At 44.6% G+C, this 16180-nt stretch overlaps 1 protein-coding gene across 3 annotated transcripts in view; it reads right to left on the bottom strand.

The window, feature by feature from the left end:
• Positions 1-16180, bottom strand: part of IQCH (IQ motif containing H) — a 267605-nt gene that overhangs the window by 35870 nt on the left and 215555 nt on the right. For all 3 annotated transcript variants that reach the window (XM_074392752.1, XM_074392750.1, XM_074392751.1), the window contains one exon: positions 1706-1876. In XM_074392752.1, the coding sequence (XP_074248853.1) occupies positions 1706-1876 (171 nt within the window). The remainder of the gene's footprint in view (positions 1-1705; positions 1877-16180) is intronic.

The raw sequence follows: 16180 nt of genomic DNA on the forward strand, positions 1-16180 counted from the left end.
CTCACTGGATGAGAAGGGGAGGAAGGAGGCTGCCTGAGCACCGCCCCCCACAAGACATCAGGTGCTCTTCTTATCGTGACTGCAGAGATCCTGGGAAGAGTCAAAGATTATTCAAATCCAGAGGTGTCTCCTGGACCCAGAGGGGTTCACCAGACAGGCAGGAGACCACTTGGAAAAGGCATCTCTGGGACACTTGTGTTGGGTCTCTATTCACCAGAGTTTCTCTTTTATCTGTTTGACATATTTGGATTTCAAGTAGAGCTTCGTTTGCAAAAAAAACAAAAACAAAAACAAAAAAACCAACAACAAAAAACAGTGTGAAGGCCACTGTTCTAAGGCCAAAGAAACCCTCTGGCAGCTGTGAGAGCAGTGTGGCCAGAGAGTCCTCAATACACCCTGGCACAAAGGGCATCTGGTCCCCTTGACTTTTGTTCTCTCTCTCCATGATCAACCTAGCCTGTTCAACCAAGCACCCACTGTCCCCACAGGTCTATGCCCTTTGCTACTCAGGGCGCTGAGGTTGATCACCTGCGCAGCCCCAGGACTCTGGCCCCAGTCCTGTCACTGATGGTGCTAGTGATGAGAAGGGAGGTGGTAGCTGTGGAAAGAGGTGGATCATGATGGGGCTCCTTAAGCAAGCTGAGAAGTGGGATTTTCCTGAAGATCACAGGAGTCCATTGAAATCACACACAGAGGAACAACACACTCAGACTAGCTTTTCACCTTGCCACCTTGAGTGCTGTGTCTGTTTAGACTGAAGGGACAGATGGGGCAGGGAATCTTAGTGAGGAGGAATACAGGTATGAGATGGAAAAAGTTGAAACTAAGACACTATCTTTGTGGAGAGAGGAGGGGTCAGGTTAGTGGCATCTTAGCAGTTAGACTCAACACGACCTGCTTGCTGAGGGGATGTGGGACTGGGGGTTATCTTATCAGCCTCTGGCTTGACCCACTAACAGGAAGTACAGGAAGAATGACGAATGCAATGCAGTTTTGGAGGATTCTTTTTTTTTTTTTTTGAGACATAGTCTCTCTCTGTCACCCAGGCTGGAGTGCAGTGGGGTGATCTCTCTCAGCTCACTGCAACTTCTACCTCCTGGGTTGAAGCAACTCTCCTGCCTCAGCCTCCCAAGTAGCTGGCTGTACAGGTGCATGCCACCACATCCAGCTAATTTTTTTATTTTTTAATTTTTTTTTTAGTAGAGATGGGGTTTCACCATATTGGCTAGGATGGTCTCCATCCTTTGACTTTGTGATCCACCTGCCTCAGTCTCCCAAAGTCCTGAGATTACAGGCATAAGCCACTGCACTCAGCCAACTCTGAGGATTCTAAGCAGAGATGTTCCATAGGATTTTGGACCCATTAATCTGAAGCTCACAAAAGAGACTGGGACTAGAAAAATATGGGTGTTGTGAGAAACAGCTGGTAGCAGAGGCAATGGGTGTAGGTGTACCTGCCCAGGGAAAGGAGAAGGGAGCCCCACGTTCTTTCGCACTTCCACGGACTGCAGCTTCATTCCGAATGCCTTCTCCCTTTCCTCTGGCCAATACATTTGCATTCCCAGACCCCACTTAGACAGGTCCAGTGACTTGCCTGAGGCCCTTTCTTCTTCTGTACTCAAAGAGCCGGGCTCCTAGACAGAGCTCGGGCAGTGGCAGTGAGTGTTGCTGAACCAAGAACCTTCAGGAAGCATCTCTTACTTACCGGCACTGACAGCGCGCTAATGCGGTTGTTTTTCTTCTTTTCCTTTGGAACGAAGCGGGGCACCTCCAGGGTGTTCAAACTGCAATCCAGATGGCCGTTTGTCAGGTATAAGGTGAGCTGAGTCAGGGCCAGCTGGTCACTATATGCGAGGTTAAGGCCTGTTGCCCACACCTGATTAAAACAGGAGATGTAGAAGTGACGTGAGGGTGAGATCAGCAAACAGTAGCGAAGGCCCCAACTCTGCCTATCTAGACCAAACTACATCAGACTAAGTGAAACCAGTGGCCACGTCTTAATTGAGTAGATGTTTTCGCTTCTGTTTCTACATTGTGCAACTGGAAAATGGAGTCTGATTCCAATCAGAAAATTCGACGTTCTTGCAGGAAGTTACAGAAATACATGGCCAAGACAATCCGACAGAGATGCCGAGTCTTGAAAAGCTCGTGTTGACTCTGATATTTCTGCCCATGGCTTGCAGGTCAGTGCAGGTGGTCAGTGCCAGGTTTTCTACTGAGAAAATGCGGCCGGACAGAAGCTTCAGAGAGTGGGAAACTAGAGTAGAGCAGAAAGAGGGGAAAAGAGTGATGAATATGAGAAAGGGCAGTTTGCTCTGATTTTGGAAAAAGCCGTGACAGCCCCTCTGGGAACCTCAAGATGATACTTAAGGGAAACCTATAGTTGGCCTCTAAGTCTTAGGTCTACCCCCATTTTCTCATGAGAGTGCAGGGTAATCTTATTTTACCAATCCTACAACCGCACAGTATTCTTCTTTTTTTTTTTTTTTTTTCCTGAGACGCAGTTTCGCTCTTGTTACCCAGGCTGGAGTGCAATGGCACGATCTCGGCTCACCGCAACCTCCGCCTCCTGGGTTCAGGCAATTCTCCTGCCTCAGCCTCCTGAGTAGCTGGGATTACAGGCATGCGCCACGATGCCCAGCTAATTTTTTGTATTTTTAGCAGAGATGGGGTCTCACCATGTTGACCAGGATGGTCTCGATCTCTTGACCTCGTGATCCACCCGCCTTGGCCTCCCAAAGTGCTGGGATTACAGGCTTGAGCCACCGCGCCCGGCTCACAGTATTCTTAATTGTCAATTGGTAATAACACCTTATCCTACCTGTACCACAGTGTTATTAGAAGAATGGTATGATGTAATAAAAATAAAAATAAAAATGCTTTAAAAAATAGACGTTAGTTACAAGTTAATGTTAACTGCTAGGTAACTGAGTAATGTCCATTAATTCCTTTGACAAATATTTACTGGGCATCTACTATGTGCTAAACTGGCAATGATAAAAGTAGGTCACATGTTACTTCTTCCCTCTCCTGTGGCAAATCAACCTTCATTGCCCTTGTCATCCTCCATTCTCATAATGAATCCAGAAGCACCCCCGGAATCCTCCTCAGTTCAGTGTTCAAGAGATTATCATCGTTCTAGTCACTGGAGAGTCAAAGGTAAATAGGCATAGGCCCTGCCATCAGGAAGTTGAAGACAGGCTGGGCACAGTGGTTTATTCCTGTAATCCCAGCACTTTGGGAGGCTGAGGCGGGACCAGTCTGGCCAACACGGCAAAACGCCATGTCTACTAAAAATACAAAAATTAGCCAGGCATGGTAGCATGCACCTGTAATCCCAGATACTTGGGATGCTGAGGCATGAAAATCACTTGAACCCAGGAGGTGGAAGTTTCAGTGAGCCAAGATCACACTACTACACTCCAGCCTGGGTGGCAGAGCAAGACTCCGTCTCAAAAAGAAAGAAAAAAAAAAAAAAGGTGAAGACAGATACATACATAACCAATTAAACAATACCGTGTTATATATGATAAAATAATGGGATGGAACGAAGTACTACTGAAGCAGAAAGAAAGGACAGAATGGGTTTGTCTAATGACATCAGGGCTGCATCATGATGGTGACATTTGTTTGAGCTTCAAACAAGCAACAAAAACACAACAGGCCCCATGTATCAAGTACCTACAGTTTTTATGAAGCTGGGGGCTTCATAAACATCTCAGATCTCTCTGGCAGCCTGAAAAATAACAAGCCCATGTCACAGATGAAGAAACTGAGGTTCAGGGAGGTAACCAAGTCCACTGAGTTAGGAAGTGGTGGTGCTGGGATTTGAATCCAATTCTACCTGGCTCCAAGTCTACCTTCTTCCCAGTTCCTGATCCTGGCCCAGCCAATCTTTATCCTGTGTAATAATGCTCCGGCGAAATTAAAAACTAAAGTTGCAGAGGATCAGAACATGTTCGTGTTTAATGTAAGACCTGCCATGAAAATGTCTTGTGGAGAAAACATGAAGTATTTCTGGAGGATGCTGTAATTAGCAGTAATGCATTTTCACTGTAGGAAGTTGGAAACTAACACATTTTCATGAAGACTTGATTAAACAGTTTTTCCTCTTACAAGGCCTACATTTGCCCCACTCACCAACACTGTGTGTTAAAATACATAATACATCTGCTAGAGTGGCCTCCTCTCAAACAAATCTAGCAGTGAGTGACTTGAGTAAGCATTGAATGTAAATGGCATCATTATAAGGATATTAAGAGGTCAAGCTGTCAAGGCCCCTTGCTAAACTGAAGCTAATTTCAGGAGTCATATTCACACAGTAATGCCCTTTTATAACAGCAAATAAATCACATTTGCAACAATTGTTAAAAACTAACTGCCAAGTATCTGTTGCAGTTGTAAATATCCTATCTGTCAACTTAAATATTTCCTGCTGTATGGCATGAAATGTAAATCAGACGGGGACAGCTACTTTTCCTTAATATGAGAAAGTGAACTTGCTATTCTGGTATGTCAGACATTTTTTTTTTCCAGACTTTCTATTTTGATGTTTTAGTGTCCTTGGTCAAAGGGAAACATATGTCACAAACATTATTAATATTTATGTTAATAATATTAATGCTTTGGTAATAAGGATTTTAATAAGAAGGCAGCACAGTGTAGGGAAAGAGAACCAGCGAGTCAGAGAGCTGAAATCTGGCCCTCACAGTGGGAACTGGAATGAGTTGGTTAAGCTCCCTCAATCTCAGTATTATTTTTTAACTTTTAATTTATTATTATTATTATTATTTGAGACAGATTCTCACTCTGCTGTCTAGGCTGGAGTGCAGTGGTGTGATCTCAGCTCACTGCAACCTCTGCCTCCCAGGTTCAAGTGATTCTCTTGAACCACAAGAGAATCGTGTGCCACCACACCTGTCTAATTTTTATATTTTTAGTAGAGATGGGGTTTCACCATGTTGGCCAGGATGGTCTCGAACTTCTGACCTTGTGATCCACCCGCCTGAGCCTTCCAAAGTGCTGGGATTACAGGCATGAACCACTATGCCCAGCCCTTAAGTGCAAAAGGAACAAATGATAATACTACACAGGATTTTGGAAACAAAGTAAATGCACATGAAATTGCCTTATAAAGTTCAGTACAGGCTGGGTGTGGTGGCCCACCCCTGTAATGTCAGCATTTTGGGAGGCCGAGGTGGGAAGATTGCTTGAGGCCAGGAGTTCGAGTTCATCTTGGGCAACATAACAAGACCCCAACTCTATTTAATAAAAATAGGGAAATAAAATTAACTAAACAAAAAAAAGTTCATTACACATGCTTTTTATGATTACTAAACATTTGCTTTCAGAGCACATTCTTAGGAGGCACATTGTCCATTGTCTATGTTAGCTATTAGGTCACCCCTTTAATAACTGCTTTCCCCATACGTAATTGTTCTATTCAACCTCACAACAACTCAGTCCAGTAGGTGGGTATGTTTGTGCAAGGCTGGTATTACTCTATTTCCATTTTACTGATGAAGATACTGAAATAAAAAAGCAGCCTCATAGTTTGCCTAAGATCATAGGGCGCAGACCACAACTCCATGTTTCTAGAGCTGAAATACTTTTGCTTCCTATGGCTGCCCTAACCCCTTGGTTCTCAAAGGAAACAGGAGGACAAATTTTCTTAAGCCTTTTCCTCAACAGCAGGCTTGCCTGATTTGCTCAGATAATTGTTCTGTTCTCCATCTGGTCTTTCCATTGAAGACGCCGCCTGAGGCATGCTTGTTTTGTGCACTGGGGTTCCTATCTCCCCCTCTAGACTGTCAGCCCTTTAGGGGAAGCTGCCAAGTCTTTGTCTTCCTGCAGCACCTAGTGTCTGGGGCAGGGCATGTGGCAGAGGGCATTCGAAATTCTAGGGTTTCCCTGTGAACTCCTCCTTCGTAACTTTTAGGGAATGAGATCCAGGTGCGTCACTTGAGGCTGGTTTCAGATTCAAATGCAGCCAACATTCACTGAGTGCTTCTTCTGTGCCAGACCCATGTGTTCTCACACCTCTCACTGAATCCTATTCATGTATTTTCAGTAGAGACAGAGTTTCACATGTTGGCCAGGCTGGTCTCCAACTTCTGACCTCAAGTAATCCACCTACCTTGACCTTCCAAAGTGCTGAGATTTAGGCATGAGCACTGCGCCGAGCCCATTTAATCCTATTTGTGATTTGGTACTCTGATGTTAACTTTGGAACCTAATCTCTCAGCACTAGATATCCTTGTCCCACTTTAGGCGATCAATGATGGGGGCCTGAACAAAGCACTATGAGTGGGCATGGGGGATATGGATGGATTTAAAGTGTTTGCATGGTGGCTTCAACATTATTTGATTATGGTGACTTATAATAACTGGCTTGACAGGTTAATTGATTAGATGTGAGGGTGAGAGAAAAACATCACTGAAGGTAAGGGCTGGAAAGAACCTTAAAAATCACCTACTACAACCAGGCGCCCTGGCTCACATCTGTAATCCCACTACTTTGGGAGGCCGAGGCAGGCCAGTCACCTGAGGACAGGAGTGGCCTGGCCAACCAGCCTGGCCAACATGGTGAAACCCTGTCTCTACTAAAAATACAAAAATTAGCCCAGCATAGTGGCAGATGCCTGTAATCCCAGCTACTTGGAAGGCTAAGGCAGGAGAATCACTTGAACCCAGGAGACGGAGGTTGCAGTGAGCCAAGATCGTGCCACTGCACTCCAGCCTGGGTGACAGATCAAGACTCTGTCTCAGGAAAAAAAAAAAATCACCTAATACAGTCAATTTATAAATGGAGCGGCCGTGGCGTGAAAGGTGAAGTGGTTGCCCTAGGTTGCAGTCAGGTGCCAAAGGTGAGTGATGAGAACCTAAGGTGTCTCAGCTGTCAGTCAGACATCACTTGTTGCTAGTTGTTTGACTGGCTGATGATATTCAAAGGTCATTTTGTTGAAAATGGTTAGAATGCTACAAAGAGTTATATAGAGGTCTTAAAAGCACAAGGAATACAAAAAAATAATCATCTCAGCATTACTTGTATCACTGGAACACTGTCACTGTCCCAGCATTTTGGCAGTGGCTAAAAAGATTATGACACATCCAAGTGATGGGGTAGTCTGATATAATTAGAGAGAGTGGCTGTGACTTTTGATGATTTTGGAAGATGCGCAAAACAGTAAGAAGAGGACAGAAAGTTACATGAGCAACATGACTTCAGCTTTGCAAAACTACTATATGTGGAAAAGACTAGATGAGAATCTCACAAAATGTTACCAATGTTAACATTAGCAGAATCATAACTGCAATTGTATATAGATTTTCATGTATATTCTAGAGCTGTGCTATTGGATACGGTAGCCACTAGCCATATGCAGCTACTGAGCACTCAAAGTGGTACAAACACACATCAGATTTTGAAGACTGAGAATATAAAAAAGAATGCAAAATATCTCATTAATAAGAAAGTGTTCATAATAATAATAAAACTGCTGCCTTGACCTCCTGGTCTCAAGCAATTCTCCTGCCTCAGCCTCCCGAGTAGCTAGGACCAAACTTAGCTATTTTTTTTTCCTTTTTTTTCTTTTTTCTCCTCCTCCTCCTCCTCCTCCTCCTCCTCCTCCTCCACCTCCTCCTCCTCTTCTCGTCCTCCTCCTCCTCCTTTTCCTCTTCCTCCTCCTCCTCCTGAACCTCCTCCTCCTCCACCTCCCCCTCCTTCTCCTTCACCTCCACCTCCACCTCCTCCTCCTCCTTCACCTCCTCCTCCTCCTCACTTTTATTTATTTATTTTTTTTTTTGTAGAGACAAGATCTTGTTGCCCAGGCTGGTCTCAAACTCCTGGATTCAAATGATCCTCCCACCTCAGCCTCCCAAAGTGTTGGGACTGCAGACCCGAGCCACTGTGCCTGGCCGAATTCTATTCCTGTTGGACAGGTTGTAAAGAAGTGCACTGTTGCCAGGTGTGGTGGCTTACGCCTGTAATCCCAGCACTTGGGGAGGCTGAGGCGGGCAGATCACGAGGTCAGGAGTTTGAGACCAGCCTGGCCAACACAGTGAAGCCCTGTCTCTATTAAAAATACAAAAATTAGCTGGGCATGTTGGTGCATGCCTGTAGTCCTAGCTACTCAGGAGGCTGAGGCAGGAGAATCACTTGAACCTGGGAGGTGGAGGTTGTGATGAGCTGAGATCACGCCATTGCACTTCAGCCCAAGCAACAAAGAGTGAGACTCCATCTCAAAAAAAAAAAAAAAAAAAAAAAAAGAAGTACATTGTAATCTGCAAATGAGCAGGGCCAGTGGGGCAGGGAGGGCAGAGGTGCTGCAGAGGCCCCTGCTCTCCACTGTCCTGACTACTACTGTGCTGGATGCCATGTGAATCACAGCTGGATCGGGAGGCCTGGGCACGTGAGAGCCAGCAGACAGGGCAGGAGTCAGGCAGAGGTGAGCTTGCCCAGAGTGGTTCTGTTCCCAGGATCTGGGCTGCAAGCTTTGGGATGACAATGTAGTGATATGCTTCTGTGTGGGGAGGGGTGGGAGAGAAGCCCGGTCTTGAGGCCCTTTTGCCTGAGGTGTTCTAGGCAGATGGAGGCTGCCTGCTCACCCCTGCTGCTTCTGCCTCTTTCTGGTGACAGGCGGGATGAATGGGTGGCAGAGCACACAGATGTGGGCAGATGTGCTCAGGCCTTACATTCGGTGCACATAAAGTTCTTAGCAAACGGTTTGGTGTTGCCTCTTGCCACCCTTCTCCTGTGGACAGCAGGGCACATACGGGACTTAGAGACTGATCTATCGATCAAATAACACTCACTGAAGAATCAGGATTTCTGAGCTTTACAAATCCACAGAAAACTCTGCAGACTCACCTCAAAGTTTTCTTGTCTTCTTCTCTTTTTCTTTTTGTAAGTGGAAGAACCAGAGATTCCAGACAGGATAAATGACCCACTAAAGACCCCAGCTTCCTGTATCAGGGTCTGAGACAAATACCTGTGACCCACAAGAAGTTGCCTCTCTGGGCCACACTTTGCTGACTAATCACTTACTGGGGATAGTAGTCTGGGTGAATCCTCCCTCTGTAGATGTATCTACGAGGCTAAAAGGAAATTTTGTATGTTTATCATATGGCGGAGAATTTTTAAAATGACAGGCCCTCCAAATAAGCCAACTCTGAGACACGCAGCACTGAGAATTCACCCACCCCAGAACTGGCATCAGGCCTTCAGAGCAAACTGTGATACATGGCCCATCATGCTCAATAGCTGGTTGGCCAAGGGATGTGGGAGTCACCTCTCTGCCCATGCTCACAGCGTTGACAGCTCCAATCCGATAGAAAACCTAGCATTGGACCACTTGATTTTTTTCTAGAGCAAGACCAAGCACTCAGTCATCTGCCTGGCTCCTCCGGTTGCTGGAGAATACACGGGTAGGCCATGGTTCCCTCTGCTTTTACTGGTTTGTCTAAGTACAGAGCCAAGGGTTTATTTCCTTCTTACAGCTGTGGAGGCTGGGAATGCACTGGAGGGTGCTGAGTGGAGGAGTGATGTGAGCTAACTTATGTGACTCTGACTGAAGTGACAAGAGCCCATGACGGGGTGAGGATGGAAACACGGAGCCCCATTAGGAAGACTTGCAGTCATTTGGGCGAGAAACGATGGTGGCTGGACCGCTTTGGTAACCGGAAGGTGGGAGAAGTGGTTGTATTATAGGTAATTTTCAAAAGTAGAACCAAAAGCACTTATTGGTGGATTGGATATGCAGTATGAGAAAAAGGAGTCAAAGATGTCTCCAAAACCTTGAAGAAAATGGAAGGATGGTGTTACCACTTCCCTCCGGGGCAGAATGCTGGAGGAATAGCTTGGAGGGTAAAATCAGAATTTCAGGGTTGGGGTGTTAAGTTTGAGATGCCTTTGTTAAACCATGTTATAGAGGGTGGGTTGGAATCTCAGGCACCTTTTCTTTTTTTGAAGCTGTATCAGAAGGATGTGCGTGGCTAGCCTCTAGGGATAAAACAGAATCAGTTCCTGGGAGGGAAGCAGCTTTTTCTTTGCTCTCACTTCTGGACCTGGGGCTCAAGATTCTCCTGCGTTGGTGAGAATTGAGGTCTATAGGACCTGAGGCCTTCCCCAGGGGACGAGACAGAGGCAGCTCAGCCCACTTCTCATCACATTTAGGCCAAGATGCAGTAAGGCAGAGAAGGATGGGGCAGCTTGGTAGGGGAAAAGAAGCAACAGCAGCTTGAGGGTAATGGGATTGGAGGGAACTGTGGCTTGGGAGAGACGGATGGCTTTCTCAGGACAGAGAGTGCCCTGGACCAGAATCACAGGACCTTGCTGGGAGTGCTGGCCCTGTGGTCTTAAGCAATTTCTTTCCCCTCTCTGGGCCTGTTTCCGTGTCTATTAATACAGGTCTGATGGGATCTATCCCTGAGCAATATGTGTGGATACAGTGGCTAAATGAGACAATGTGTGAGACTGTTACTACAGAGGACTGGCAGACACAAATCTGTTTTGGGTCCTGACCACTTCTTCCCCATCTGACTGTTGGGAGCAGAAATGGAACAGGTGTAAGAATTCACTTGGTTCTTGACTTCCATATCTTGCCTGCTTCTCAGAGACAGGGATCATATTTAACTCTTTGCAGATGCTATTTAAATACAGGCTCCAGAATCCCAGCTATTGTAAAGAGAAAACGTTTTCTTAGGCAGTGACTAAATGACAATTCCTTTTTCCACTTGGATCACTGAATCTCCAGTCAGCATGGAGCTCACCATTGTGGTAAACGACACACCTCGTGCTTAATTTTAAAGGAGGTGGTATATCCCACTGTAAGCATTTTCAATTAGTAAAATATTAATGTGATTATGACATTTGGTAAGAGTCGTTTGCATTCCATTAAAATGCAATAGGCCCTCGGTTTAAGTCAATAGGCAGAGGGGAGAGCAGCCTCTTGGCTTGTTGCCACCTGGTGGCAGCTGCTGGGATAGCCTGGTCTCTTGGAGAAGTGAAGAACAGAGGTTGTCGCTGTACAGGGCAGTCACCCTGGTCAGCAACCGAGCCTCTTGGTTTTCAGCTTGGAAGCCTTCCCCTCTGTCTCTATGAATCCTACTTATCTTTCTGGATATGACTTAAATCACAGCTCCACGAAGCTATCTTTGAGCAACTAGAGCTTCCATCTCTGTACCAATCCCCCTGGACACTGCTTTCTATGGGGTGTTTGGGGTGGGTGGGGTAAGAGGCTGCAAACCATCCGTGCCCCACCACCTAGCACTCAGGGCCAGGCATACCTAAGGCTTCCATGATTTTCAAAGGCCTTCAAAACTTTTGGATTCTGAAAAAAAAAAAAAGAGTTCCTGGTTCCCAAATATAAAAAATAAAACTGCAAAATAACAATGTTTTAAAGATATCAACAAAATGGAGCATGACAGTCACGTACTTACATAGTTATGTCTAAATCACATTCCATGATTATCCTCATGGAAGAGATGAAATGGATTTCAGTACATTCGATATGATGTAGGGTGGAATCTCTAAAACTAAAAACACTCAGGGCTCAGGGAGGTCTTAACCAGCACTGTCCTGGCAGACTGAGGATGAGCTCCATCATTCCCATCTCTTCATTTTATGGGTGAGCACTCTGAGAGGTGAAAAGACTTCTCAGGTCCCATATTTATGGGAGGAAGGAGAATCAAAGCCCGAGTTCCTGACTTCCAGGCTAGTTCTTTCTAGGACACTGAATTGCCAGCATGAGTAGATCAATTTTTCAGAGTGCCAGAAGTTTCTCTGTGACTTTGGAAATTCTTTCAGGATATGCAGAAACTATATCTAAAATGAATTTGAGGATTGAAAATGGAAAATCTTGAAACTTAAACTTTCATCATCAGCAGCTATATTTATATTTTTTAACTTTGTAAAAAAAAGTCACCAATCTTTTAATATACTTTTTCCTTCTCTGCTTCCTTGTCTGAGTTTCTTCTGCATCCTCTATAAATTTATGACACTACCTGTTACTTTCAGGACTGATGGCCCAACTGCTAATATTTATAAAAATACAGAATTACATACTATTTTTTTTTTTTTTTTGAGCAGCATTCTCACTCTGTCACCCAGGCTGGAGTGCAATGGCATGGTCTTGGCTCACTGCAACCTCCATCTCCTGGGTTCAAACAGTTCTCCCGCCTCAGCCACCCAAGTAGCTGGAACTACAGGCATGTGCCACCATCCCCAGCTAATTTTTGTATTTTTTTTTTTTTTTTTTGTAGAGACGGGGTTTCATTATGTTGGCCAGGCTGGTCTCAAACGCCTAACCTTGTGATCCACCTGCCTTGGCCTCCCAAAGTGCTGGGATTACAGGCATGAGTCACTGTGCCAAGCACTCATTTCTTTTAAAGTATTTCTTTGCTTTTATTATAAATTTTTTGAATGCTACTTTACTTTGACATTAAACATGAATTTATAATAAACATGAAAACCCAATTTTTATAACCTATTACAGGTTTCTAGGACTAGTAATTGTATATGCTCCCTCTATGGCAATTCAAGATAGTAATCCCATACTGTAGTTAGTTATTGGCCCTTTTTAATTTCCATGCTATAAATGGCAGGGCTGGTGAAGAATTCTCTTAGTTCAGAAGTGCTCCTTTACTGTCACTGCAAATGAACTCCAAAAGCCTTCTGTGAGGATTTTGAAAGCTAAAGAGCTCTTGTTCTGTAGATCCCATTGGGGAAGATGCCTGTGAACAGCCATTGACGACCATCGTGCAGCAAAATCCTCCTCGGTAAGGATGTGCAAGTGGTATTGGCCCTAATCGGTGTAATGAGTTGCCTGCTCAGTTCCCCTTTCCCTCCCAGTTTTCTTGACAATTCCAGGAAACCAGAATTTTTCAAGGAAAGAACCTCAGTTGCAGAATATATAGGCAAAAAATAGGGACTGTCAGAGCTATGGCCTTAGAGTTGGTCTAGTCCAGTCCCCTCAAACCCTAGGCATGAGGCTCACAAGGGGAAGAGACTTGGTCAGGAGCAGAGTTCAGACCAGAGTACAGAACCCTTGAGTTCAAAGTCAAGGCAAGTGTGTTCACTTCTGGGCAATTCCTAGAGAGAATGAGACTGAGAGCAAGAATCTCTCTTTTTCATACCTACACCCTGTATAACACCCAGCACAGCACTCCTGACAGAAGTGGTGCCCAATCAATCTCTGCTGGGTGATTCAATCAAATAACACAAGGGGAAAAAATCTTTCTTGAAAACACAGACAAGAGATGCTCCTTCACACCCACAAGGATAGCTGGATTCAGTTATCTGAGAGATGGATCTGGATTCCATGACTTTGCCTCTGTTGTCTACAGACTCTGGTGTTTGAAAGATTCAGCACCCTGCGAGGCTAATAGGACATCCTTTTGAATGGCAGCAATCTTTAGAAAGCTGCCTTGAAGCTGCCATGTAGGACAGACTCAAGGAGGGAGATGTGGGAAAGGAAAGGGGAAGGGAAACTGATGCAGATTAAAGGCCTATTATTAAGTACGAGGCAGTGTGGTATTTGCTCGTGTCATCCTCTGAACAACCTTATGAGATAGGTAGTCATTCTCCCATTTTACGAAGGGAAAATGGAGGCACAAGGAACCCGAGAAATGTGCCAAGTTCCACAGCTCGGTGGCAGGGCAAGGATGAAGATCAAGGTTTGCCTAACCCAAAAGGCCAGGTTTTCTCTACCGTGTTTGATCCTGGTGACTGCTCTCAGCCTGGCGAAGGAAACAAATGCTTGGCAGAATGTGAGAGGGCACTGTGATGCTGGCAGCCACAGCAAGAAGCTCCCCCAATTGCCAGAGATCTCTGAAGCCAGGGGAGGCTTGTGATTTACTGTGGGACTATGGGCAAGTCACTTAACACCTTTCTGTCTCACCTTTCCCATTATTTGTCTCTAAAGCACTTTGAGAGTCTGTGATACAGGAGCTGACTAAGGACAAAGAATTACTGTCCTTTAGTACAGGCAAAAAGCCAAAGTTCCTACCTGTGATCAATAAAAGTCCTGTGGCACTTTCCAGAAACGTGTGGGTGGAGCTTTAGGGCCCTGGGAAAATTTTCAACTGAGTAGCTGCTGGCTAAAAGGCCCCCTGGAGTTCCACCTGGGTAAATGTTCTACAGTCCTGGCTGACCGGCAGGTGCTTTGCTCACTATGGTAGGCCTCTGTTCTGCTGAGCTTCACCCCAGGGGCTGCTTTTAACTGAGAAGCCCCCTCTGATTCCATTTGCCCCTGGGTTTGTTTTCTAGCAAATGAAAGAAATGGCATAAAGGGTGGTATTTTCTTCCTCCCTTCCTCTTTTCTCCCTCCTTCTCCTCCACCTCTTCTAAAATTCAATCCACTGTTTCTCAATGTACAGCTTCCTCTCAGGAGAATACACTAGAACGCTATTGAGTCGTGGCAGAGAAGTATAAATTCTTAATTTTAGCTCTACCTGTATCTGCTAAGCATTTAACACAGAATCTTTGAGGCAGTTTGTAGAAAATAATCGTGAAATTACTTTCTTCAAATTTCTTTCATTAACCAGTGAATAAAAAATATAAAATCTATACATTGGTACTGTCCCTCAAAACCTAGGATAACATATTCTTTGGTATGCCGTAAGTCTTTAATATGAATGGAAGTTTCATAGTGCCATTTCTTTGAGAAATGTTTTTGTTTTGTTTTGTTTTGTTCTGTTTTGAGACGAAGTCTCCCTCTTGCCCCCCAGACCGGAGTGCAGTGGCAACATCGGCTCACCGCAACCTCCGCCTCCTGGGTTCAAGTGATTCTTCTGCCTCAACCTCCTGAGTAGCTGGGACTACAGGCATGCGCCACCATGCCTGGCTAATTATTGTATTTTTAGTAGAGATGCGGTTTCACCATGTTTGCCAGGCTGGTCTCAAACTGATTCCCGCCTGCCTTAGCCTCCCAAAGTGCTAGGATTACAGGTGTGAGCCACTGCGCCCAGTTGAGAAATGTCTTTCTATTGAGCCTCTTTAGAAATGTCCTTGTGTCCTGCACACTTCTATTTAACTTCAGGAACTTAGTTGCCATCACATGGCATCTGAAACATGCTCCCTCCAGTCTGGGGAAAAGTTGCAGGGGAACACAGTTGTCCTCCCTGGCGGTAACTGCCAGTGATAGGGGAACTCCATGTTCTTCTTTATATTTCCTACCTGTGTCCTCTGTATGGGATGTGAATGCTGTTCCATTATTTGGACTTATATGGTTCCTAACTTTACCTGATCAAGTTCCGGTGGGTGGGTTTAATAGCATTTAGCTATTAAGACATTTATGGAGACATCTACAAAGATTGAAAAACAGGCCGGGCACGGTGGCTCATGCCTGTAATCCCAGCACTTTGGGAGTCTGAGATGGGCAGATCACCAGGTCAGAAGTTTGAGACCAGCCTGGGAAACATGTGAAACCCTGTCTTTACTAAAAATACAAAAATTAGCTGGGTGTGGTGGCACAAACCTGTAACCTCAACTACTTGGGAGGCTGAGGCAGGAGAATTGCTTGAATCCGGGAGGCGGAGGTTGCAGTGAGCAGAGATGGCACTACTGCATTCCAGACTGGCGACAGGGCAAGACTCTGTCTCAAAAACAAAACAAAACAAAAAACAGACATAAGGTAGGTACTCTGGGGTGGGATAGGAATGTAACATGATAGGGGAAGATAAAGCCTTTAAGAAGAGAAGCAATTTCATTCATTTATTTATAAGGGCTTGGAAAAATAGGGAACACAATGAATCTTATGTTTAAGAAAGCAAAATATATTCTTAAAGGAATATAAATATTGCTAAAACAATTCCATTTATGCAAAAGATTCATGTAACTTGATAAAGGTTTTCAGGGATTTTAAAGGATTTTAAGTGCTGTGTTAGACTGTACTAGTAACAGATGTTCAACGACATGTTTAAGTTTTTGTTTTACTGAAAAAGCAATGGATTATCTGATATTTCCTTTTTTAAAAAATCATACCAAAGCCACCACTTTCTACGTATAATTCAAATTCATTATTTCTAAGAAACATAAATAATTTAAAATGACAGAAGGGCTCCTAAAAATATATATTACTATGGTGGAACTAGAAGATTTTGTTTGCTAAATATCCCCTTCAGAATTCCAGGCTTTTGTGTCACTTCTTGTTCTTTTTCTATGAAGACAGATGGTGTCAGT

Source organism: Saimiri boliviensis, chromosome 2 (genome assembly GCF_048565385.1).
Source record: "Saimiri boliviensis isolate mSaiBol1 chromosome 2, mSaiBol1.pri, whole genome shotgun sequence".
NCBI classification, from domain to species: Eukaryota; Metazoa; Chordata; class Mammalia; order Primates; family Cebidae; genus Saimiri; species Saimiri boliviensis.